General features: G+C 44.7%; 1 protein-coding gene across 4 annotated transcripts in view; it reads right to left on the bottom strand.

Annotated features, from left to right (window-relative positions):
• The window catches only part of BCOR (BCL6 corepressor), a 67,507-nt gene that overhangs the window by 23,056 nt on the left and 19,631 nt on the right, over positions 1 to 24,820 (bottom strand). For 2 of the 4 annotated variants that reach the window (XM_056858124.1, XM_056858125.1), the window contains 5 exons: positions 17,365 to 17,643; positions 16,741 to 17,094; positions 10,381 to 10,715; positions 9,529 to 9,666; positions 3,338 to 3,504 (listed from right to left, as the gene is read on the bottom strand). In XM_056858124.1, coding sequence (XP_056714102.1) covers positions 3,338 to 3,504; positions 9,529 to 9,666; positions 10,381 to 10,715; positions 16,741 to 17,094; positions 17,365 to 17,643 — 1,273 coding nt within the window. The remainder of the gene's footprint in view (positions 1 to 3,337; positions 3,505 to 9,528; positions 9,667 to 10,380; positions 10,716 to 16,740; positions 17,095 to 17,364; positions 17,644 to 24,820) is intronic. The other 2 variants (XM_056858126.1, XM_056858127.1) reach the window with 2 other exon arrangements.

The following is a 24,820-nucleotide window of genomic DNA, read 5'->3' as shown; positions in this document are numbered from 1 at the left end:
TTAGGCATGTCCTTGAGACAGTGATAAATAGTTTCTGAGATTTAAGATGCATAGTCTACTTTTCGAAAATTCAGAGCAGCTAGCCCACCAGATAGATTCTGGTTTTCTTTTATATGCATCATCTATCATTTAAGTAAATTTTAATACCTAAGTACACTATAAGCACTAATATAACTGCTGATGTCACTAACGTAATTGAACTGCCCCATCTATTGTACTTCTTTGATTAAGTGATTTCTTCCTACATTCACCATCTAGGCAGATCCCATACAGGAACAGGTTCTGTGGTGGTCTACCTGTTGCTGCTGTGACCAGTGCAGTGGACATGGGGGTTTGGACATGGCAGGTTTCCCTTGCCCAAAAGTCTCTTGCCCAAAAGTCCCCACCAACTCACACGCAGGACACCAGGTCCTTTTCAGCTTTAAAAAAATAATAATCAGCAATTAAATATTATTATATGAAAATTCACTGAATTCCCAGTTTTCATTATTTTAAAAAGTCTCTAGCCCCATTTCATTGCAGAGACAGGCTTTCCCAAGGGGACCATCTCTGCCACAAGAGGTTCTAGAGACTTACTTTTAAAAAGAAAAAGAAAAGTGAAAGCTGGGGATTTAGACAACCTGATAACTAGGGTCGGACAGGTCCCTCTTCGCCACTGGCGGGAGGTTTTTGGGGTGGAGCCTGAAGAGGGCAAGAGCCCAGTGGTGCAGAGCGGTCAGCTGCAGTCCGGCAGTCAAAAGCTCTGCTCACAACCTGAGTTCGATCCCGACGGAAGTCGGTTTCAGGTAGCCGGCTCAAGGTTGACTCAGCCTTCCATCCTTCCGAGGTCGGTGAAATGAGGACCCAGCTTGCTGGGGGTCAAGGGAAGACGACTGGGGAAGGCACTGGCAAACCACCCCGCAAACGAAGTCTGCCTTGGAAACGTTGGGATGTGACGTCACCCCATGGGTCAGGAATGACCCGGTGCCTGCACAGGGGACCTTTACCTTTACCTGAGGAGGGCACAGTTTGGGGAGGGGAGGGACCTCAATACCATAGAGTCCAATTGCCAAAGTGGCCATTTTCTCCAGGCGAACTGATCTCTATCAGCTGGAGATCAGTTGTAATAGCAGGAGATCTCCAGCTGGTACCTGGAGGCTGGCAACCCTACTGATAACACCTGTTCTTTTAAAACTTTATCAATACAATGAAACAAAAGCCCCCCCCCCCAATGGCAGAGGGAGGAAATGGCCACCACAGAGTGGGGTCAAGGAATATGGTTACTATGTGAGCAGCAAATCCCACACTTTCCCACCCACATAGCCGTCATCCAGGTTTTACTGCAGTCTGGCCCAAATCTTCACAGCAAAGTGGGTCTGAGAAAGAAAAGCCAGGAAGCCCTGGGAGGCGCACAAATGCACCACCATGCTGTGGGGAAACGGGAAAAAGAAACCCCATCCTCCCAACAGCACTGAACCCAGGACAAATAACAAGTGTAGAAATGGCCCTAGTCTCACCGGCTACATGGAAAAAGACAGCCACTTTTCCAGTGATATGTACCTCTTCCCCAGCAAGAAGAAGACTAACAAGCTGTTCAGCTGAATGGGTACTGTAGCCAAGGGGAGAACAATTATGTCATCTCTAATTCCAAAAAGATATCAATAAATACGTAGATACACTTTACAGCCTTTCTAAACACTTACTGGGGTGGATTCAAGTGGCCCTTAGCCTGGCAAGATATCCCGGTGTCAAGTCCACAATCAGGAAAGACCCCGCTCCATTCCTTTACAGATCTTTCTTCTTGAAAAGAGAGAAGCTATAGAGAGAAGTACTCTCTCACCTTGCTAGGCCCAATTCACACGAGACAATGTTAAACAAAGACGACCTTTGCGTATATGGCTTCCCCAGTAATAGTACTACTAGCAACTGGCAACTGTTTTGCATACTGTGCCAAAAACTGCTACACACTTCAGCACAATATTAAGAGAGGATGCAGCCTTGGATAGACCGTTCTTGCTCTTATGACAGCTCATGTTAATAAAGGTTAAGACAGTTAATGTTAATAAAGAAGTAAAAGGATTTATTTTAGGACAGTTTCACCTATCATAGAAAAGAAGTTTTTGCAGCATTTCCATTTTAAGATCCCATACATTTCAAGGGAGGAATATCTACTTGTTCTCATATCAGCATAAGCCACCACATGCTGCAATGTTTCATATTATATAAAGTGTTTGGTTGGGGGGGTTGTTTGTTTTGCTGTCAAGACACAGCTGATTTATGGTGACCTAGTAGGGTTTTCAAGGCAAGAGAAATTCAGAGGTAGTTTGCCATTGGCTGCCTCTGCATCATGACCCTAATATTCCTTGGAGGTCTCCCATCTGAATACTAGCCAGGGTCAGGTCTGAGAGTGTGTGACTTGCCCAAGGTCACCCAGCATGCTTCCATTGCTTGAGTGGGAGTTTGAACCTGGCTTTCCCAGGTGCTGATCACATCCCTTTTTCTTTGCTTTTTTAAATGAATAGGAGGAAGAACCAAACACTTAAAATGCTTTCATAGAACTGATGACGCGCTTCTCAGGAATTTCTATCAAGCCATTCTGGCCAAGACCACTTTGTTTCTTCTCTTTTGGACACAGCAAGTTGATATTCAAACCCTAATAACTATAAAGTTATAAGACTTATAGTCATGCTGATTTTATGTTCTTGGGCTGCTAGGTTACAAATGGAAGAACTCCAGGCACATTCTCCACCTTGGTACAGTAATTAGAAGATTTTGTTTTAAAGATTGCAACTAATAAACTAATAAAAATTGAGTTTGTATCATACAAATCATACAAGAAAGGTTTAGTGACTAGTAATGCAACTGAGAAAAATATGTGGCTAGTTGGAGGGCCCCTGTGTGGTGCGCAGGGCTTGGAGTGTGGAGGACAAAGGTCAGCTCCTCATTCTGTTACGGAAGCTCACTGGGTGATCTTGGGCCCCGTCACTCTCTCAGCACATGGTAGGTTAGGCTGAGAAGGGGGAGAACAATGTTATCAGTCACGTTGGAACGCGACCCTAATGGGGATAAAAGCAGGGTATGTATAAATAAAGAAATGAGAAAGGAAGCAAGCGAGCATGGTGGGTTAATGTAGGTCAGCAAATACAGACTGGATGGTGCACATCTTCTCTTTCAACCGCTTCATGGTCACTTGGGAACTCAGTCCCAAGTAAGTGTGAAAGGGTTGCAGGTATTCCTCAACTTTTGAGGCATTTCATTAAATACAGTTAAAAACCCACTGTCAACATTAGCACAGCTCTGCATCAATGTGGTGCAAAAACAGAAGTGATTGAATCTTACTAATCAGAGTGTTGCTAACCTAGTCCCATCCTGAGCGCTGCAGTTAACGTCCGCTCCGTATTCTAGGAGATGTCGCACGATGCTCAGCCAGCCTCTGGCACAGGCCTCGTGGAGGGCACAGTAGCCGGCATTGTCACGATGATTTACATCACAGACTTTGTTTTCCAAACAATATAGAACCACTTCCTGGAAAAGAGAAGCAGGAGAGAACAGGCCAAGTTATTTGTTGCTGTGGAGGCGTGCATACTTTTATTTTAACACTCTCAGGATACTCCTCTGATTGGGCTATTAACAACTTAAAAAGGAAAGGAGGGAAGAAGCCATATAGTTCTCATCTCACTTGAAGAAGTCAAAACTTTGAAAAACAAAACCAACCATTAGCCTAGAAAGGAAGGTTTGAATATTCAAACTGTACTGGCTCCCACCAGATTTGCTTGGAAATAAGTCTGCTGGAATTCAGCAGAACTTACATACAAATACATAAATATGCCTAGACTGTGGTGGAATACTACATTCATTCACAAAAGGAAACAATTTGAACATATACTTTTCAATGTTGTCATTGTGACCCTAATTTTCTGGATTTGCTCTGTGTATGTCTCACTGATGCCTAGCAAAAATATAATGTAATTATTCTCTACAAGCGTAATCATAAACCCTTCTCTTCTTTCTGAACCTTAAGAAAACACTTTGACTTCCTCTTCTATTTAACTGAACTGCTTTCTGGTGTCTTACATATTAACTATTAAAAGGCAAAGACTTTTTCATTTGCTCTGTATTTTTAGTAGACTCTGCTTTGTCTGAGGCAAGATATTTTCATGCAATTTTTTTTCTGATTTAGCTATGGCAAGAGACTATATGGACATTCAGCACAATGAAGCTTGCTGGAAAATATGCCACTTCCATGATTGTCCCTTAACTAGGAGATGGATGAAGCCTCTGGAAGTTTGAGTCAAGGGTCATTCTACAACCTAAAAAGTCCCATTCAATTTGCACCAAGAGGCTGAAAAATGCAGGGCTAGACTATGTTTCTAAGTAGCAGAGGTCCTACACAGACCAACTGGATAGCCATTACCTTTCTCAAGTAAAAAAAGAGAGGAAAGGAATATTGAACCATATTGAATCTCAAAGACTATTATTATGGAACAAGCTTTTGTGGGGAAGAATCCACTTTGTAAGATGCACAAACTATATTTCCCAATGTGGCATCCTTATCCTTGAAGACAAGTTCCAAATCTATTGGAAAGTCCACAATAATCTACTCTTTTTCTATGTCAGTAGCTAAGATACAGCATGTAGCTGTTCATTTAGCAGGCCTTTCCTATCCAGGTTAAAGGGGATAGCAGGAAACTAATGAGTTGTCTGTCCAAGCTAAGGAAAGAAGCCCTGTCACATGACATTAGGATCAAGGGCAACAGTCACATGATGAACAAGGCCTATCTTTTCAAAACAGGGAAAACTTAAAGGCTCTCCTAAATGGAGGGCTTTGCCAGCATCAATGTGCCTCACACCCCTGCTGATCTCTGCTAGTCTAAACAGCAGAGTGGCAACGATGAAGGTGCAGATATGGAGAAGGATGCCACACTGGGAAACATAGTTTGTGCATCTTACCAGGTGGACTCTGTCCCGCAAAAGCTTGTTCCATAATAATAGTCTTTGGGGTTCAATAGCGTGGGTGAGAAAGTCCTCAAAAGAGCAACTGTTGCAGAAATAATGCTCACCTACTTGTATATCTCTTCTACTATACAGTAGCTATAAAGCTATACAGTACTAAAGAAGCTGTGGGAGGAATTTATAGCAACAGTCAGAGTTGCCACTTGTTGCTGATTTTCAAGTGATCTGCGAAGGGATTTTAAGCACGTGAAGTTGCTTTACATTGAAAAGGGCAACCGGGGCACTGAGGCAACAATCTCTAACTGGCCACCTTGGTTTTTCCCCAAGCCCCTTTAACTAGCAATGTTGGGGACTGAACCTGGGCCCTTATCAACATAAAGCATGAGCCCTGCCATTGAGTTATGGGCCCTCCCAGTGTTTAGATGTCTTTAAAAAGTAAAATCTTAGTCCTAATAGTACTAATAAATGGGAAACATTTGCTTACATGTAAGTGATGGAGCATGTGCAAATGAAAAATGATCAGGGGTTCCCCTTCCTCCGGCACATGGCTGTTGCTCAGTTCCCAGTCACTTAATTTGCACAGAGGTTCCTGATATGTGGGGCACCCATTCTGCATACAGAACTGGAGAAGTTCCCAGTGGATTTTATCCAATGTCGTTAACCATGAAATGTAACAATGTAAGGTTTTATGGTTAATTAATTAAATGCCTCATTAACTCTTTAAACATGATTTATTCAATTCATAGAAATTTTAGTCCTCTCCATTGAGCTCCAAAACATGCGGCTGACAGCACATGGGCAGCTTGGATCTGGGAATGGGGATCCAGGAAAAGAAACATTGCAAAGCTAGTACAGATCCCTTTCAGGCTCGGCTACATTTATTCTGCCATCAAAAACATTACATTGGTTTTCTCTGGTTAACCTACAGAACAAAATCATATTTCCTATGTAGCATAATGGCAAAATCCTGCTCATTTCCCATTTTTCACACATGGCTACTTAGCTTACACTATTGCCATACATTCATGCCATACATTTAAATTTCTATCAACAAAAGTGCAAAAAATGATAATTCAGCACCTGTAAAAAAAACACCCCACTTTAAATCTCATCTTCAATAAGAGACAGAAAGAAATGTACTCCTCTAATGGGCACACGAATGTAATTCAATTCGCGGGGGGGGGGGGGCAGGAAGGTCTCATTGGCTGTTTCAGGACATCTGTCAAGGACACAGGCCTCTCCGAGCCCACAGGCCCCTGGGGTCTTCCCTTGAATCCATCGTCCCTGAATGCGCCAGGGGAGTGAGGGAGGGAGCGCTCCGCGCACCACCGTCCTGTCTCCAAGCCGGGGAAGAGAAGCACCGAAAGGACCCGGCGCCTAAAGTCTCTGCACAATGCAGCAGCAGCAGCCGCCACCCCCATCCCACCCCCACCCCGTCACAGCGATTTCCATCACAGACCTTGTTTTCCAAACAATACAGAACCACTTCCTGGAGAAGAAGGGGAAGGGTGGGGTTGCTATGGAGACTCCCTTTGACATCGGAGGCTGTCTGTCACTTCAAGAAAACAGAAGGGAGGGGGCACCCTTCATCCTGGAAGTATTTCCCCTGTAAAATGGGAGGGCGGGAGGGAGGGAGGTGGCGTGGGGGGGTGGGGGGGAGAGATGAACGTGGCAGAGGGGAGTCTTTCTAAAACCGCCTTCAGAAAGACAAGAAGGGCACTGGGAAATGCAAAGCCTGGGGGGGGGGGAGAGGGCCCTTGGCCCCTCCAAGCATGGGGTGGGGTGGGGTGGGGGGCACAGAACCGGCTTGGGCCAGGCCTCCAGCAAAGCATTCTACCAGGCAAACCCCCTTCCTCTAGGGAAACCGTGAAGGAAACCTTAGATTTCCGGCCTGCAGCCCTATCCACAACCCCCTCGCTCACCACTATATTGCCAGTCCTAGCACTGGAGGGGAAAACCAAAAGCACGTCAACAGAGGCCGTTTTTAAAATAGATACATCCATTATAATTAATCACAAAAGGCAAGTTGGAATACTCCTTTCCAAACTAGACGCAGCAGATCAAGAAAGTTAAAGAGGAAGTCAGCAAACCTTTAACTTTTTAAAAATATGGCTGGCTTGTTAACAATGGACTGCAAACTCTTCTGAAGCGATGGCTGATTCATGGGAGGTCCCCTGAAAGGCCCCCGTATCAGAGGGACCTCAGCACTAGTGAAACACAGAACTGCAATAAGCCACTATCACGTATGAATGTCTAGGCCTTTCCTTTTTATCCATGGCTTTTAGTACAGCCGCTCTACGAAATGTTAATCTGGCATGCATCACTGAAACAGCATTTCCTCCTATTATTTTCATTGCAGTCTCATTGACCACGGTTTAAATGTTACTGAACTAAATGGGCTGCATTTTACAAATCATGACTAGGCAATGTCCACAAAACAGATTTTTCATTCTTCGCTCAGTGCTCCCACCCCAAAAAGCTGTGCTGAGTCCCTCAGCGACAGAGTGTGCCCCCCCGGGGGGGGGGGCGGGTTGCCGCAAGAAGGGGTAATCAGAAGAAATCCTCGGCTGTCCCGTGAGCTCTTGAACAAGTTAGAAGGCAGGTGACATCTGCTGATTCCCCCTCCAGCAGCAGCCCTCTTGCCCTGCCTCCTACTCTCCCCAAAGGCCCGTGGGCCCCTCTGGAGCAGCTTTTCAGGGGGATGCAGGAAGCTGCAAGGGAAAGGGAGACGGAGTGGGAAGATCCATTCCGTGAATTCCATAAGTTCACTGTTTGTCTGCTTCCACCTGCAGAAAATTCTGCATGCCCGCAACACCTGGCAGTATGTTACTCTCACTGCTGCCTCCACCCCGATGATGCGAGCTAAGTGAGGCGTCAGGGCCACGTGGGCCAGCCTCACAGGCAGCAGGAATGAACAAGAAGGTGAAGGAGAGCTCTTATGCCACCTTCCTACCTCACCAGCATCCTTCACATCTATTCCTGCCATTGCCTCTAAACACTATCCCTGCCCCCTCGAGAACCCAGCAAGAGTGAAGCTGGGGGGTCTGACAGCCGGGCAGCCTGCTAAAACTAGTAAACTGCCCTGTAAAGATTGGCATGACATATACCCACCCACCATTCCTGACAGGCAGTTTCCTAGTGACTTCGCAATCAAAAGATTCCAGGCGGATGCCTCTGCAGATCATAGCTAAACCCACTACTAGTACATTCTGAGGCAGGCAGTATGTATTTCCATGTAACAAATGCATAGTTTTTCCCCTCCATTTTCAGTCTTCACCCTTTACGCTACACTTCTTGTAGTGTAGCAAATTTTCATAATATCCAATTATATAGGTAAGGAAAGAGGAGTAAGATCTTGTCTAAAGCCAATTAAGTCTACAGCCTGAGGCAAATTCATCACTGGGCTTTTACACCTAAATGGTGTGACATGGCTCAATCACAGGACAAGCAAGACACACTACAAATCACCACCACTTGGGTCTCAGGTCTGCGGAGACACCCTAGCCCTTCACTACACGCTTCAACTCTTTAAATTATTTTGAGTCCAATTGCCTTCCCTAATGTGGACTTTTTATGATTACAGAGGAAAGAGTACAGTACGTGGGCTGCTTCTTGAAAAAAGAATCTTAGACCAAATAAGCCATTTGTTAAAAAGTTCTGTTCATCTTGTTTTTAATTAATCTTTATATGACCTCATATTTTTATTCCAGGTAGAAAGGAGCAACACAGTGAATTTAGATCGACAAAGAAGGAGACAATATATTGGAAGCACCTCACCAATTACATTTCACAATTCCATGCTCACAATTGGTTTCCAATAACTAAAACAGGAATAAAACCACATATTTATCTCTAATACAGGACCAATGAGATGAAGGACTACTTATCATCTCTCTGAACTAGTTGTTTGAAATCTAAAACCCACTGAAGTCTTCTGTTTTTCATGATTTACTGGCTCTGAACTGGTATCTGACAAAGGGAACACTTTGACTCTCTCATGCCCCCAAAATCTTGCTGGTCTCTAAGGTGCTGCAGGACACAGTCAAGCGGTTCTACTGCAGACTAATGCGGCTGATACTCTGAAACCGGCTCTGAACCATTTTCTATATGTCAGAATGATTCATAAATGCACATTTGTGTCGTTAAAATACAGTAGGAGAAGCCATCTTATAAGGAAGTATGTCCACATGCCCACACAATCAGAGCTATGCATGTTATTAGCTTTTCTCAAGCATAAATGTTCATTTTGGTCATGTCTGTGTACATATCCCCCCCCCCCACTTCAGTTCTTATTCAGGATGCCAATTCTACAAAGCATATCCTGATCTGAAGTCTGATTGGCAATGACCAGCACCTATTCAGGTTCAAGGTTATTCACTTGCAGAAGTTTACAGGGACCTCCTCTAACCCCACTCACAACATATACTAATTGCATGCTTGAATGAAGAAACAGAAAGGAAAGCCTCAAGATATTCCAGAATGCTGGGAATGAGCACAAAGGGAGACGCTAACAACATGCCCAATTAGAATTGTTCACAACACCTAGCCTCTCCCACATTCAAATTCAGAGCAGGGTACTTCAGAAATAAGGCTTGCCTCATATCCCAGTCGAGCTGCCCTTTGCAGAAGAGTTTCTCCAGCATTCTTATTGACAATAAGCCTTCGGGCTTCTGGCGGCATGGGACGACTTGGGGTAGTCTCCTGAGGAGCGCTTGCCATCTGCAGCTGTGAGGGCTGAAGAGACAGGCAATAATGAGGGAGAGTACCGCTGCTGCGGGCAGTCCTACGGCTCGTGTGACTTGACTGGTGAAAAGTCACAGTCTGAAGGAGCCGCTGGTCCCTTCCAGATTCTCCTCGTGAACTATGACTTGTCAAAATCATTACTGGATTCCACACCCCACCCATTTACTGAACAAAAATGTCCCCTCTCATTTTAAAAAAATGGGCAGCAATGTCACCTTCTGGATTTATATCACTCAAAGGTTTAAGGCCAAAATCCTCAAAGAATATACTCTACACAAGCCCCAGGAAGCCAGGGACTTTGTCCTGGAGTCAGTGGATTAGGGCGCTACGAAAGAGCAGAACACTTTTAAAAAGTAAAAGGGAGGAGTTTGAAATTATCACTGCATGAGGGGAGGCAGCACGGGTAGAGCCCCGATCCCGTCAGGTCTCGGAAGCTAAGCAGGGTCGACCCTGGTTGGTACTTGGATGGGAGACCACCGAGGAAGTCCAGGGTTGCTGTGCAAAGGAAGGCACTGGCAAACCACCTCTGAATGTCTCTTGCTTTGAAAACCCCCAAAAAGGGTCGCCATAAATCGGTTGCGACTTGACGGCACTTCACACACACACACACACACACACACACACACACACACACACACACACACAATTACATTTAAGAATGTAAATTGGCTGATTTTACCAAACCCACAGTCAAAGTAAAGATACCTTTTCCTCGGAGCTTTCAATATCTGTAATATCATCCCCAGCAAGAGATGACCTCCTCCTCCTCCTTCTCTCCTGCACTGCCAAGTGTTTTGTTTTACACTGACGTTTCCCCGGTGGCTTCTCACACTCGCTGTGCTTCTGCAGTAGGGATGCAGCTTGGAAATCATCTTCTTCGTCTGTGCACAACACCTCTGTCTTCCAGTTTTCTTTAATTTTCTGCTGCTTGGCAGCCAACCTTGAAGCTGGAATACAGCTTAGCTGGCTCTGCCTTTTGCTGTTTATGCCGGAGGACGAAAGGTTCTTCATATGTGGAGATGCTGGGAATAAAGGAATACCTAAACGGGAGGAAAGGCATAGCATATTGCATGGTGTGTTGAAAGGGACAAGGGACAAACACACACACGCACAGAGCTAATGCTTAACACAAGTTATTCCGTTGTCTAAAACACTCTGCTCTTGCATTTGCATTGTGTTAATATCTTAAGCAATTATGCATTTGAACTGTAAATGCTAACCTACAAAATATAAAGTAACTGTAACGGGCTGATAAATCCTGTAAAGAAAGTCCCACAGTACGCCTAGGTCTAAGGACAGTACAAAGCTACACATTATAGCCACTAACTGCACTATCTAGATATAAATACACACACACAGGAATCAGTCTTACCTCTCAATTTACTGCTTTTTATGGATGCAAATGAGAAGTGGCTTCCTTACCTGTAAATTTGTGCTACCAAGAATGGAAATATACTGCTCTTTCAGGTATGAAACTGCTGAACCTTTCCACCATGGGAAGGCTGCTGTTGCCTTGCTTTTTTTTTGTAAAGCAGTATTAAGGGAAAAACGCAAAGGAACCACAGTGATTTCCAAAAGCAGAAATGGTACTTAAGTGCCCAATTCCCATTTCTGCCTTTGAAAAATCTCCCTTCGTACATGAAAAATGAAGAAAGCATTAGACCATTTCTTCAGACATTCTGAAAATGGTTTCATGGTCCAGAGAGGGGTTGTATAATAATCCTTAACAACAAGTAGCTGTCATTCCAGTAAAATGAGCAGACAGCACCCTACTTTTAAGAAAAGTTTAGTTGTCCAGCAAAAATTCCAGGTGCACAACCAACAAGAACATATTAGTCCTGTTTGACTTTTAAGCTTCCCCAAGCACGAAAACATTTTCACACAATTTCTAGGTTCATTACACATCTGCAGGATTGTATAGTCCTGGCTATACCTTAAGAGAGAACATGGTTTCTCTATATGTGAAAAAGATGTGTCAAGAAGAAAGCAAGGATGTCAGTGAGGGTTGCCAGGTCCCACCTTGCAACCGGCGGGAGATTTAGGGAGGCGGGGTTGGGGGGGGCAGCACCAGAGTCATCTATGCGATGATGTCACTTACGGTGTAACTTACAGCTGTTTGGCGGGGGTGCGGGCTTTCTTTTTTGCTTTGCCACATCTCCACCGTTTCCCTGGCGCCCCAGCATGTGAGCTTTCTTTGCCGCGCTCTGCCCGGTGTCCCAGGTTTCTCAGGCAGCTTTCCTCCCCGGCCGCTTTTCCCTGCGGTTTCTCATGAGTAGCGGGTAGTGCTACTCACAAGAAACCATGGGGAAAAGCTGCCCAAGAAACCTGGGACACCGGACACAGTGCGGCAAAGAAAGCTTGCAAGCTAGGGCCCCAGGGAAGCCACGGAGGCAAAGCAAAAAAGAAAGCCAAACAGCTGAGTGGTGGGGGGAGCGAAACTGGCTGGTTGGAAACTTAAAATAGAAACAGGCGGAGGCAGAGGAAAGCCTCACACCGGCAATTTTGGTTACACTGTAAGTGACGCCATCGTGTAGATGACGCTGGTCACTCCCTCTCTCTTCCCCCACCTAGTTCCGCCCGCCGACCAGCTGAGAGTCGGTGGAGAACAGCAGTAATGGGAGGTAGATTGCCTGCCATAAGCAGGCAGTTGGCAACCCTAATGTCAGTGGGTTGGTTTTCATGTATTTGAAGTAAGAGGAATCAAAGCTTAAATTCAGAAGTTAAAGGGGTCCAACAGAATCAATGACCCACTAAACTAAAGCAATTACTAAAATACATTTTAAAATTAGAAGAGCTTGTAGTGCTTGAATGCACATATTAAATCAATGGTTTCTGAAGTTCTACTTCTACAAGATCAAGGGATAGATGGATGGAATGAAAATCAAGAATGGGAAGGTGCTGGACCGGACGGATGGGACTAAACCCCCTTAATTGTTCTGTCTAAGGAAGACCTCCTCTACTTCCTTCTGAATATGACAGCTGAATTAATAGTGGATTACAGCCAAGTTACACTCCTGAAAATTGGTGAACCCTCCAGGCAGGGCCCAAGGTCTAGTTCTCTTGTTTATAGGCTGTACCCCTGAAGATGCCAGGAGGGAACTTACACCACTGAATGTTCCTCCATAAAGAAAACCCTGTCCCTCTACAGGGAGAATACTTAGGCTTGAATCCTTCTCCCTGAATTCTAGCTGTTTATGTGCTTGATTCCCCCCCCCCGACATTCTGAGGGCTCATATTTTCTGATATTGGGAGCTCATATTTTCTGACTTGAGCCCCCAATGACCATTTGAAACACGTTTACTGCCTTAGCAAGGACTAGGCCTAAGACCCAGCTCTGTTTCTCTAACTACAGCATGCAGTAATGTGTGTAGGAAACAAAGCACATCAGGCCCCAGGACATCATTAAAGTTCTCAATAGACACATAAGTGTCCTGGGAGGCAAAAGCCTAAGTTCACTTATCATAGAATCCTAGAGTTGGAAGGGGCCATAGAGGCCATCTAGTTCAACCCCCTGCTTAATGCAGGATCAGCCTAGAGCATCCGTGCCAAGTGCTTGTCCAGCCGCTGTTTAAGACTGCCAGTGAGGGGGAGCTCACCTCCTCCCTAAGTAGCTGATTCCACTGCTGAACAATTCTTACTGTAAACAATTTTTCCTAATACCCAGATGTACCTTTCTGCCTGCTACTTAAACCCATTATTGTGAGTCCTATCCTCTGCTGCCAACAGGAACAGCTCCCTGCCCTTCAAATACTTAAAGAGCGCAATGATGTCCCCCCTCAACCTCCTCTTCTCCAGACTAAACATTCCCAACTCCCTCAGTCTTTCCTCATAGGGCTTGATCTCCAGGCCCCGGATCATCCAGGCAGGATGGTGCTGCTGCACTCGTCTTGCTTGGGGGCTTCCTAGAGGCACCTGGTTGGCCACTGTGTGAACAGACTGCTGGACTTGATGGGTCTCGGTCTGATCCAGCAGGGCCTTTCTTATGTTCTTTCTTATGCTCTCTGGCCTGACCAATGCAGTGTACAGCACAACTATTTGGATGTTATGCCTCTGGGTTTTTTGTCGCTCCATCACACTGGCTGCTCATATTTAACTTACAGTCCACCTGTACCCCAAGTTCTTGTTCACACATACTTCTGCCCAGAAGTGTATCCCCCGTCCAGTATGCATGCCCCTCATTTCTGTTACCCAAATGTAGAACTCAGCATTTATCCTTGTTGAATTGCATCCTGTTCACATCCCCCCACTTGTCCAGTGTGTTTAGATCTCGTTGAATTCTATCTCTATCTTCTGGTGTGCTTGCTGCTCCTCCCAATTTGGTGTCATCTGCAGATTTAATGAGTAGTCCCTCCACCCCCTCATCCAGATCATTTATAAAAATATTGAAAAGTGCCAGGCACAGAACCAAATCCTGTGGCACCCCACTGGACACCTCTCTCCATTCAGATGAAATGCCAATGACGACTGCTCTTTGCTCTGCAATCAGTTCTCTATCCACCTAACTATCCCAGGGTCCAGTGCACAGTCCTCTTTAGTTTACCCATCAGAACATCATGGGGAACCTTGTCAAAAGCCTTACAGAAATCCAGGCAAACAACATCAACCACATTCCCTCGATCCAGTTGCTGGTCACTTGATCAAAGAAGGGGGACAACTACAGCCAATATCCTATTTACCTCAAAAAGTTACAAAGAGAAAACACACAATTTGCCCATATTCACAGGAAAAGCTTGATTCAGTTACTTCTTAGCTAGACAGTGTGATCAAGTTTACAGTCTTCTTCTTTTCTCCTATTGCGGGCATTAAACAGTAGCAAAACCAGCCAGTCTGCAAGCTCCAAGAACACTCAAGCAGAGCCGCAAAGAAACAGACTCCAGTCCTAAAGAAGCAGAAGCTCTTGGGCTCTCCACTGAAGTATTTACTGGTGATCTCTTCCATGAATGACTACAGTGCCCAATGGGATATGTAGAATAAGGGTAATAAGGGGTACAGTTCCTTTATTTGTCCCAAATACAAGAAACTGCACTTACGTAAGAGTCCAGCAGAAATTATTCATCTGGAACTAGAGGGATTTCCTATCCAAGTTCTCTAGCCTAGAGCAGGGGTCTCAAAACTGCGGCTCCAGAGCCACATGCGGCTCTTTGGCCGGTTGAGTGCGGCTCTCTGAACTTGGTTCGGAGCCCCTGCTCTTGCGCCCGCTCGCACCGGCAGCCGGGCTGCGGAGCTGGCGCGCCTGAGAAAGAGAGAGAGCGGGTGAGCGGGCGCGCTGTCTCTCCCCCTCCCCGCCGTGGAGAATGGCTGGGTCCCCCTTTCCCTTGCCCTCAATGGTTGGGAGGCTAAAGCCTCCCCTCCCCTCTAGCTGAGCGATTGCTGGGCGGGCAGCTCGGCGGTTCCTGCCCCCCCCCCGCCTATCAGCTGTTGGGCGGGGCAAGCTTCCTTTGGTAGACCTGGCCTCCGGCTGAGTCCCATTGGTAGGCCATGTCTACCCACTGGCTTTCTTGGCCGTAGACCTGGACTCCGAGGAGGGGGAAATGTCCCCCTTCAGAGGCCAGGTCTACCAATTGGCTTCTATGGGCCTCCGGAGGCCAGGTCTACCGCCAAGAAAGCCAATGGGTAGACCTGGCCTCCCAATGGGACTCAGACGGAGGCCAGGTCTACCAATAGGCTTTTATGGCGGTAGACCAGGCCTCCAGACGAGGACTCCGGACGGGGAGGGGGAAATGGCAGGGACTTACAATTTAATTTTTATCAATAAATAAGATCACTATTAAGTATGATATCAAGTTTTATTCAGTGTACCTATAGTTTAATTAAGACTTAAAACTTTAATTGAAGTTGATTAAGTTAATAAACAGTGTACCTACCTATATAGTTTAAATTTAAGAAATTTGGCTCTCAAAAGAAATCTCAATCGTTGTACTGTTGATATTTGGCTCTTTTGACTAATGAGTTTGCTGACTCCTGGCCTAGGGGATAACAGACATTTATGGATGCGACAGACATTGCTCTGTGTAGCTGGCCTTTTTATTAAGGCATTCTGGGGGGATGTCCCTGGTATATTTTAAAAAAACCCAGGAAGGGTTGATGTGTGTTCACAGCTGGGGGGGGGAGGGGAGGAGATTAGCAGATGCAAATGGAGAACCATGCTAGCCTAACCTCTTCTCCACGTCAGCACCACCCCTGAGCAAAGGTGAGGAACAATATTAAAGTTGCCAGCCCTGAAACGAACCAAGAGGTCCAAATCTGGCCCAGTAAAGCTGTTTATTTTGGCCTGGTTTGTCAGTATAGACAAGTCCTTTTTATTGCAAACCAAACTGCTTCTCTGCCTGCAAAATCAGCTAATTGCTTTCATGCCACCAACTCTTGACAACCTTTATCACTTAATTTCATTGATGCTTTTGCCCAAAGATCTGTTCTCAGATGGAGATGAAATGAGAAGAAGAAAGATCTCTCAAAACAGACTGAGGAGAAGAACCTTGCACAGAGGCAAAAAGAATGAGAAAAGGCATCTGTGAACTTTACCTGGTATAAAAAGAATGGAACACAAGTAGCCATCTTCCTTCCCTTCCCAGATCCTTAGAATGGGAAAAAGTAGCTCAGAAGTTCAAAACCTAATCAAGCAGCCTGTTCCCATGAGCAATCAGAATTCTTCAGACTTTTATAAGAAAAACTGCTCCAGTTGACTAATTCATTTTACGTACACATGTACTAGAAATTGTTATGAAGCCAACACCATTCTCCAACTATAAGAATGCTAAAATACATCTACATACAAAAATATTTTAACTTGCCCAAAAAAACCAAAAAAAGACCACATCTAGGATGGGGTCTTCAATTATAATTAATATACCACAAAACTTAGACGTGCAACAGATTCTGCAAAACAAGCATGAGTGAAGTTTTAATAGTGGTGCTTAACTCCTTTATACATAATAAAAATTTTATATTATATCGATAATATGATATAATATAAAACTTCTACCAAAAACTACTGACAACTTCTCAGCACGGGTGGCAGCATGCGTCACTAAGTAATGCTAGATTTCCCTGGTAATCTCTGCGTACCTTGTTCATTGTCACTTGTTTTGAGGGACTCTTCAGAGCAACTTCTATTGCTTTTGACCTCTGACCTTTTCTTGGTGTGCCTTTCTTCTGTGCAGTCTTTGACCTTTGCAGTGGCCTCTGGCTGAACAGCCTCAGCTAAATCTTTCCTGCTTTGCCGGCCCAACTTGCCGGGTGGGGATCTCTCTGGTGACACCTGCTGCTCCCATAGTTCCCTAAGATGCTGCAGGTGACGCTGTTTTTTGGGATGGAGCCCTGTTAATTCAATGCACACCTTCAGGTTGGTCACCTCATTACAATTGGGCTCTTCTAAGTGGTTAGAGGAACTGTTTGTCATTTCCCTCTCAGGCCAGTCATCTAATGGAAAAATAACTAAAAATTAATCAAAAGGCCCTCAACTTGAAACAAAAGCTATAGTTCACTTGTGGGGCAGATCATTTCAGCTTTACCACCACACTATGCAATTTTAAAAGGAAGGGGTTTGCATGCACTACAGCCATTTGCATTGTCCAATGACTACATTGTCCAATGACTGATCTTTTACGGTCATAAAATGGACATGTTAATTCAAAGGGTGCTCATTTCACAAAACATGCCTGAACAGATATAAAAGCTGGACCTGGTTACCTTTGGAGTTCTTCCTCTTTTTTGCTTTTGATGCAAATCCATCCTCCAGTTCCTCTATAAAGTTTTCTTTAAGGCTTCCATCATTCTGCATTTTCTCACCAGAATGTTTACGTTTTCTGTCCAGATGTGGGCAAAGGACCTGGCTGGCCTCTTCTATTGACTGGTCAGCAGTCTTCTCGTATACAGAAAGTCTCTCCAAACATATGTTGGCTGAAGGACCTTTTTCTTCGGGAGTTTCAAAAGTGTGATTTTGGGTGCTCTCTGCATTGTGAAAATCACCTTTTAAAAAAGGGAGACCATGTCATTAAACCAAGGGACCACTTGTGCATGAATAAATCACTTCAGAGCCAATTTAATACTCACATATAAAAGCAATTGATGTTTCTGAGGAACTTGCAAATTTAAGCCTAAAATTACAGTTTTATAGGATAACTACTACACAGATTTGTGTGTGTGTGTGTGTGTGTTAAGTGCCATCAAGTCGCTTCCGACTCATGGCGACCCCATGAATCAGTGTCCTCCAAAAATGTCCTATCTTCGACAGCCTTGCTCAGGTCTTGCAAACTGAGGGTTGTGGCTTTTTTTATTGAGTCAATCCATCTCTTGTTGGGTCTTCCTCTTTTCCTGCTGCCCTCAACTTCTCCTAGCATGACTGTCTTTTCTAGTGACTCTTGCCTCTTGTCTTTTCTAGTGACTCTTGACACAGATTTACCATTATCCAAATAGGGATACCAAACAGATGCCAAGATTTTACTCTTACTGGCATTTCACTAAAATGTATTCAGAGGTCATAATAAATCTCTATTTGATTAAGTGTTTATAGTGTTTTCTTAATGCTGGCCAGCCAGCAAACTGGTTTCCTGCAGGGTACAAGACCAGGAATTTAAACCACAATTTCTACCTGGCTTTCCAACAGTGGTTTGTCATGATCACTGAATGCAGAAATTCCAGCTTGTTTAATAGCACTGCTCCTCAAAACAGCAGGTAAAAAATATCATCCAAATAATTGTCCTTCCCATATTTTTACTATTTATTATTATTTATTTCATTTATATCCACCGTTCTCCCCAGTGGGGACCCAAAGTGGCTTACATCATTCTTGTTTCCTCCATTTTAACCTCATAACAGCCCTACCAGGTAAGTTAGACTGAGAGCGGGTGACTGGCCCCAGGTCACCCAGTAGGGTTGCCAGGCCCCACCGGTGGGAGATTTTGGGGGCAGAGCCTGAGGAGGGCGGGGTTTGGGAGGGGAGGGACTTCAATGGCATGGAGTCCAATGGCCAAAGCGGCCATTTTCTCCAGGTGAACTGATCTCTATCAGCTGGAGATCAGTTGTAATAGCGGGAAATCTCCAGCTAGGACCTGGAGGTTGGCAACCCTTTCACCCAGAAAGCTTCCATGGCAAAGTGGGGATTCAAACCATGGTCTCCCCAGATCCTAATCTGACACTCTAGCCACTACACACACTGCCACCAGTTCTGATTCTACTGATTTAATTCTGGCTGCTCATAGTAGGATTGCAAGCCTAACTGATCTAAACTATAGAACCTGACCTTGCTGTGCCACTAAATGCCAACTAGAAACACCTATGGCAAAATGCCAATAAGAACATATTACGTAAGATAAACAAATGAATAAAGGTTGTATACATAGTATGAGGGTAGGCTAGAAGCATAGTGACCATACTGAGTTTCTGCTGTTCCTTCAAAATCTACCGTTTTCTGATTTCAAGAACCCCCACAGACTGGCCTTGGGGGAAAAACTGCCTGACATTTTGTATCCTCAAGGCTATCTTTACCCTAAGCCAACAAAATATATAGTTTAGTCAGACCTTTGAATTAGGAAAACACTTGAACACTATGGGGTCTTCAGCAAACATCCATTTCTGAAATGGGCCACGTAAGGGTGCAGGATGCTTAAGCAGCAGGTCCTCTTTAGACCTCTTAGATCTGCCATTCCATGCCCCTCTTTGCAAAATAAATGTTCTGTGATTCTGTTACCCTTCCTATGTTCTCTTTTCCCTGTATTGTTTTTAGAATGCGGCTGTTCTTTATCTGCCTCTTGTCTCCTTTCCTTTGTTCCATTCTCCCCCACACATTCCTCCTCTAATTTATCCCATCAATCTTATCTCCCGCTTAACCTCCTCCTCTTCCATTTTGTCACATGCCTTATCTTTTCCTTCAGTAATCCCCTTCCTAAATGTTTGCCTAATACCTGCTAGCTAAAACACCAGATTTAGAGGAGTGTTGAAACTTTGCATGTGGGGAAGACAAACTATTGGGAGTTAAACCAAACCAATTTACAGAACTGCTTGTTTTAAGGGGAACCTTCTGCAAAATGACTGAATATTTTTGGCAATTTGATTTATGTGTACATTAACAGTCACCTCATAGCAGCTTCACAGACATTTTTCTCCCATAATAACCTTTTCAATTATATTGAGATGACCCACACAGAACTGCAATATAGAATGGAGTAAATATATGTTTGGGCTGGGGTCCAGCAGAAGTACAATGAACCTCAAGAATTGCCGTTTCTGGACTCATGACAGACACCAATCCAAGCAGGTATATTAAACCTCCTCGTTGTTCAAATTATTAGAGAGCATATAGAAAGAGAAGGACAGGGGGCCTACCCTGAGACTACATATAATACAAAGCATGTTCTTGTCATGAGCCACTTTGCTGAAAGAATAGTAGCTTATATCGTACCGTTTGTTTCCAATGACAGACGAACAACTTCATCATCAGCAAATGTGATTTCTGCTAATCCCCCCTCCTACTGCAGACCCCCTACTTTGCCCCTCTTCTGTTCAAGAGGGGTCCACTCATCCCCTGTAACAAAACCTGGGGGGGGGGAGTGGAAAATCCATTAGCAGATTGTGCTGACTAAAAAACCATTACCTCTTAGGTTTCATAAAGACTACAAATAAAAAGGGGGTTTATATATAAATATTGAGCAAAGCACACAGCGATTAATAAAATCTGTAGTGTTTCTGATCCCCCCAACCTGGAAAAAATACTACACTGTATTTTCTCTAAAACACATCAGAGGACTACTGGGATCTGTCCTGCAGGAAGAGGTGGGCTGCTCGGTGGCCCATGGGGCCATTTTACTCAGCAATTTGCAATTAAAATCTTTTGCATCCATTCTGACTTTCACTCTACATTAGCAATGACAGGGTCAGATGGTGCCAATTTGTCCACTTTTTGGGAGCACTTTTCAGTTTATTCAGTCTGAGGGTGTGGACAGGATCTCTGGAGGTTTTAGGCCTACCACTTGCTTGTATGGCCCTTTCCCTTCTTGGCTACTTAAATCTTCCTGGGGTGGCGGTCTGGCTGACTGGTTCTGAGAGGTATTTAATGCCTCTCTGAGAGAGAGGGTGGTTTGCACCAGCCTTGAAACAGACTGTGAAGCATCAGCCCTGGACCCAGGATATCTCAATAACTATCAACCAACCACAAACGTTCCATTCTTGAGCAAGGTGTAAAAATGGGTGGTGACTGGACAACATCTACATGAAACTGCTGGGTAAGGTGATACGAAGATTTGGACTGGATTGTCACCAATATATGAATAACATTCAGCTCTGTCTCATGCTTCCAGCTGATGCAGGCTAATAAACTGAAGTTTAGTCCTGAAAAAACAGAAGCACTACTAGTGAGCAGAAGGTCTGACCCAGAATTAAAGTGTCACCTGTTCCATATGGGGTTCTGTTCCCCTTAAAGAAACAACTCCGTAGTCTGGGGGTCTCTTGGACCCAGGCCAACTGCTGTAAAGTAGGTGGCAGCTGTGGCCAGGACAGTCTTTTACCATCTTCGACTGGACAGCCAACCGTGGTCTTTCCCGGGCAAAAAAGATGGGGCCTCTGTGATGCATGCCCTGGGTACATCTAGATTACCGGTAGATTACTACAATGCTCTCTACATGAGAAGTGTTCAGAAACTTCAATTGGTGCAGAAAGCTGCAGCCAGGATGTTGACTCGAGTGGGTCACAGGGACCACAGGCACTGCAGTCTTGGCCCATCTACACTGGTTCCCAATCTGTTTCTGGGCACGATTCTTGGTGCTGGTGTTGACTTTTAAAGCCCTACATGGCTTGGGGCCAACATTCCTGACGGACTGCCTACTCCCTTATCAACACCCCTGGCCACTGCAGTTGTCTTCCGATGGCCTCCTTTGGATGCTCCCGCCTTCTAAGATTAGGAAGAAGGGCCTTCTTGTTTACTGCCCCAAGACTCAGGAACTCTCTCCCCAGAGAGACCTATCCGTTGCTTCCTGTTGCTGCCTTCCGCCCGTGGGCGAAGGCTTTTTCATTTTGTTTGGCATTCCCTCAGTGATCCCTCAATGTTTAATGGTTGTTTTTATGTTTTTGTATGTATTTTAGGTCTGGCTCAATTGTTTTAATGTGTTTATTTTGTTCGTTTGAATAGTTTTTAAGATGGGATTTTACTATGTATGTTGAGGGCAAAAAGGCGGGGTATAAATTTTGTAAAATAAATAAATAAAACAAAGAAGTAATCTGGTATGAAAAGTCAGCAATTACACTTTGGTAATTTATATCCTTCACTTATTAATGTTTCACTCTGGTATCTAGAAGAAAGCACTCCGCTTGTTCTTTAACATTATGGCTCTTTAACGAAAAAATAAAACCTTTTTGGCAAATGTTTACAGTAGTGGATGATACAAACCCAGAAAAAGGTTTGTGTTCTAATGATAATCAGTAAGTTTTCAGTGTGTCAGTAAAGGAGTTTTTAATCCATGGCTCTATAAGACGTTTTGACCTGCAAGACTCACACCAAATAGATCCGCTTCTAAACAAAACACAAAGCACCCAATTCACTGCGCGAGGGACCCCCTTGCAGCCTTCAGCTGCTTCAGGGGGCCTTGAACCTCAGGTGGCTAAAGCTCAAAGTTGTTAACCTCCTTATGACCCGGGGCCTTAACAAATCTGCTGAGTAAATGTCTCCTGCCTCCTCTTTTCTCTTCGACATGCAGACTGCTGACGATTAAGGCACATTCAAACAGGCACATTCTGATCCACATCTTCAAAAGATGGCCCAGCTACTAATTCACATTCTGTCACAGTTGCTTTTCATACAGTGACTCTTTAACACTCGATTCGTCAATGTGCAATACTTTTACAGTACTGGCCGTTCAAAAACAGCCGTGGGGAAAAACCAGGCAGAAAGTAGTGGGGAGGGTGCGGGGGGTAAACGGGTGCAGGGGCTGACAAATACCTCAACTGGATTTGAATCAGGACAAGGACAAATACCTGGCAAATATCCAGAAGAAACATATCATGTACACACACACACACACACAAAACCAAAGATCTAATCGTCACATCAAAATTAGGCAGTATGAATTCATAATTCCAATAGTTTATTACTTGGAATATGGAAAAAGGGTATTCCTTTTTCCATCCGAAAACTGATGAAAACTGTTTCTCTTATTGTTTACCACAGTGCTGGTGCCTGTTGAGAGTTTATTTGCAAAACAAGCTTTGACCAAGACAGAACTTCCAAGGCAGAAAGCACATAGCCTAAAAGAACACGTCCATTTCTTGCCAGGTTTGGGCATTCCCTGTGCTTTTCCCTGCCTAGGAATCAAGGTCATCTTCACAAATCTCATACAATCATGAAACAAGCAGCCCTGCTGCACTGGAGTCCTGTGGGCTTTCCGTTTCAGTTCAGCCTCTCTGAATAAGGCCATTTCTGCCCTTTATTACATTAAAGCACTTGCAAGTCCAGTGGCCACAAATTCTTGTCTGCATCTTTTAGCTCAAGTCCAACCGTGGTAACAGATATTAAACACGGCCCTGGCATTCCACAGCCAGCTTGAAAATAGTCTCCTTCAAGTACTTCGTTGCCTTGGGAAGACACAGTGCCCACATAGCACTGATCATACTTTGAAACACGAAGTGTGAACTCTGCTTAACTATATGTCAACAGGAAACCCTTATTTACATGTAAGTGGTTTATCTTCTGCAGATGTGGCAGGCAGCAGCAGAGGCATTTTCTATCTTCATCTAGTACAAGTGTTGTTCTTATTCTGAGACCATTTTAAAGAAAAGCCAGCTAGCCATCTGAATGCTAAAACTATCTAAGACTCATGATTCAGTGGCATAAGCCCACCTAGGTTAATAATGACTAATTCCAACTGCAATCAATAGCTTACTATACTACTGACTTCAGTGGATTTAGAGTGGTGTAACTCTGCTCAAGAGGACACTATTACCATGCATTCCTGAGGGGGGGCGAGTCCTCTTAGGAGGAGGCGTGACCTCGCCGCCAGCGTAAGTGCGTCTAATCACACAACAAGACGCACTTATGCTGGCAGCGAGGGCAGTTCCATCGGCAGCAGAGCACCGCAGAGCTGCGCCTCGCCCCTCCGCCGGTGCGGTCTTTCCGTGGCGCAGGCAGCTCCCTATGCCCTTTCGCCCCCAGACACCGGCGGCCAAGACGGCTTTGCTGCGCCTGCTTTTTAGCAGGCACAGCCTCGCTGTTTTCAATGGGGCTTTTAGCTCCGTTGAAAATGAAAAAAGCCTTTTAAAGGCTTTTTTCGTCCTGGCAGCGTGCGGGAAACGGCTTAGGAGGAGGTGCGGCTACACCTCTTCCCCGCCGTCCCCGCACGCTGGCATCTCAGGAATGCACAGTTAGTCTGCAATCCTATAAATATTATACCTTGCCTCCCAGTGGGACTTACATCTGAGTAAGCATAAAGGCCAAACAGCACAATCTCATGTAACTATACACTTTGAATCCATTAAAATCAATGGGACTAAATCACAACCTTAAGATAACAGCCCTGTGGCGCAGAGTGGTAAGCTGCAGTACTGCAGCCCAAGCTCTGCTCATGACCTGAGTTCAATCATGATGGAAGTTGGTTTCAGGTAGCCGGCTCAAGGCTGACTCAGCCTTCCATCCTTCTGAGGTCGGTAAAAGGAGGACCCAGCTTGCTGGGGGTCAAGGGAAGATGACTGGGGGAGGAAATGGCAAACCACCCTGTAAACATAGTCTGCCTAGTAAACGTCATGACGTGATGTCACCCCAAGGGTCAGTAATGACCCGGCACATGCACCTTTAAGTCACAACTTAACCATTGTTGGTGTTGAATAAATGTACCATCTAAGCTTCATGTGAAGAGAAAGACAGGTCCAATTATTCCATCTCACACACATACAGGCTGTTCCCACCCTTGTTTATTCCAGAAAATAATAGAAAATCATGAGGGTCTTTGCGTCACTGGCAAACGGTTTTTAAAAGTTATGAAAAATAGCCTAAAATGTAACCAGTTTTGAGTTTACATTACTCAATGTGAGCAATACTGATGGGCAGCAAGGTTACCAAATGAGGGAAACAAAAGTACCTGTTAGAGAGACAGGAGGGGGAAAAAAGGTTTGAAGAGATGCTGCAGATTCATTCGCAATATATTTCATAACCTTGTAAATTGTT

The sequence above is a fragment of the Euleptes europaea genome, chromosome 12 (assembly GCF_029931775.1).
Source record: "Euleptes europaea isolate rEulEur1 chromosome 12, rEulEur1.hap1, whole genome shotgun sequence".
Classification (NCBI taxonomy): Eukaryota; Metazoa; Chordata; class Lepidosauria; order Squamata; family Sphaerodactylidae; genus Euleptes; species Euleptes europaea.
Note: the sequence above shows the minus strand (reverse complement) of the source record. Positions and strands in the feature narration are given on the sequence as shown.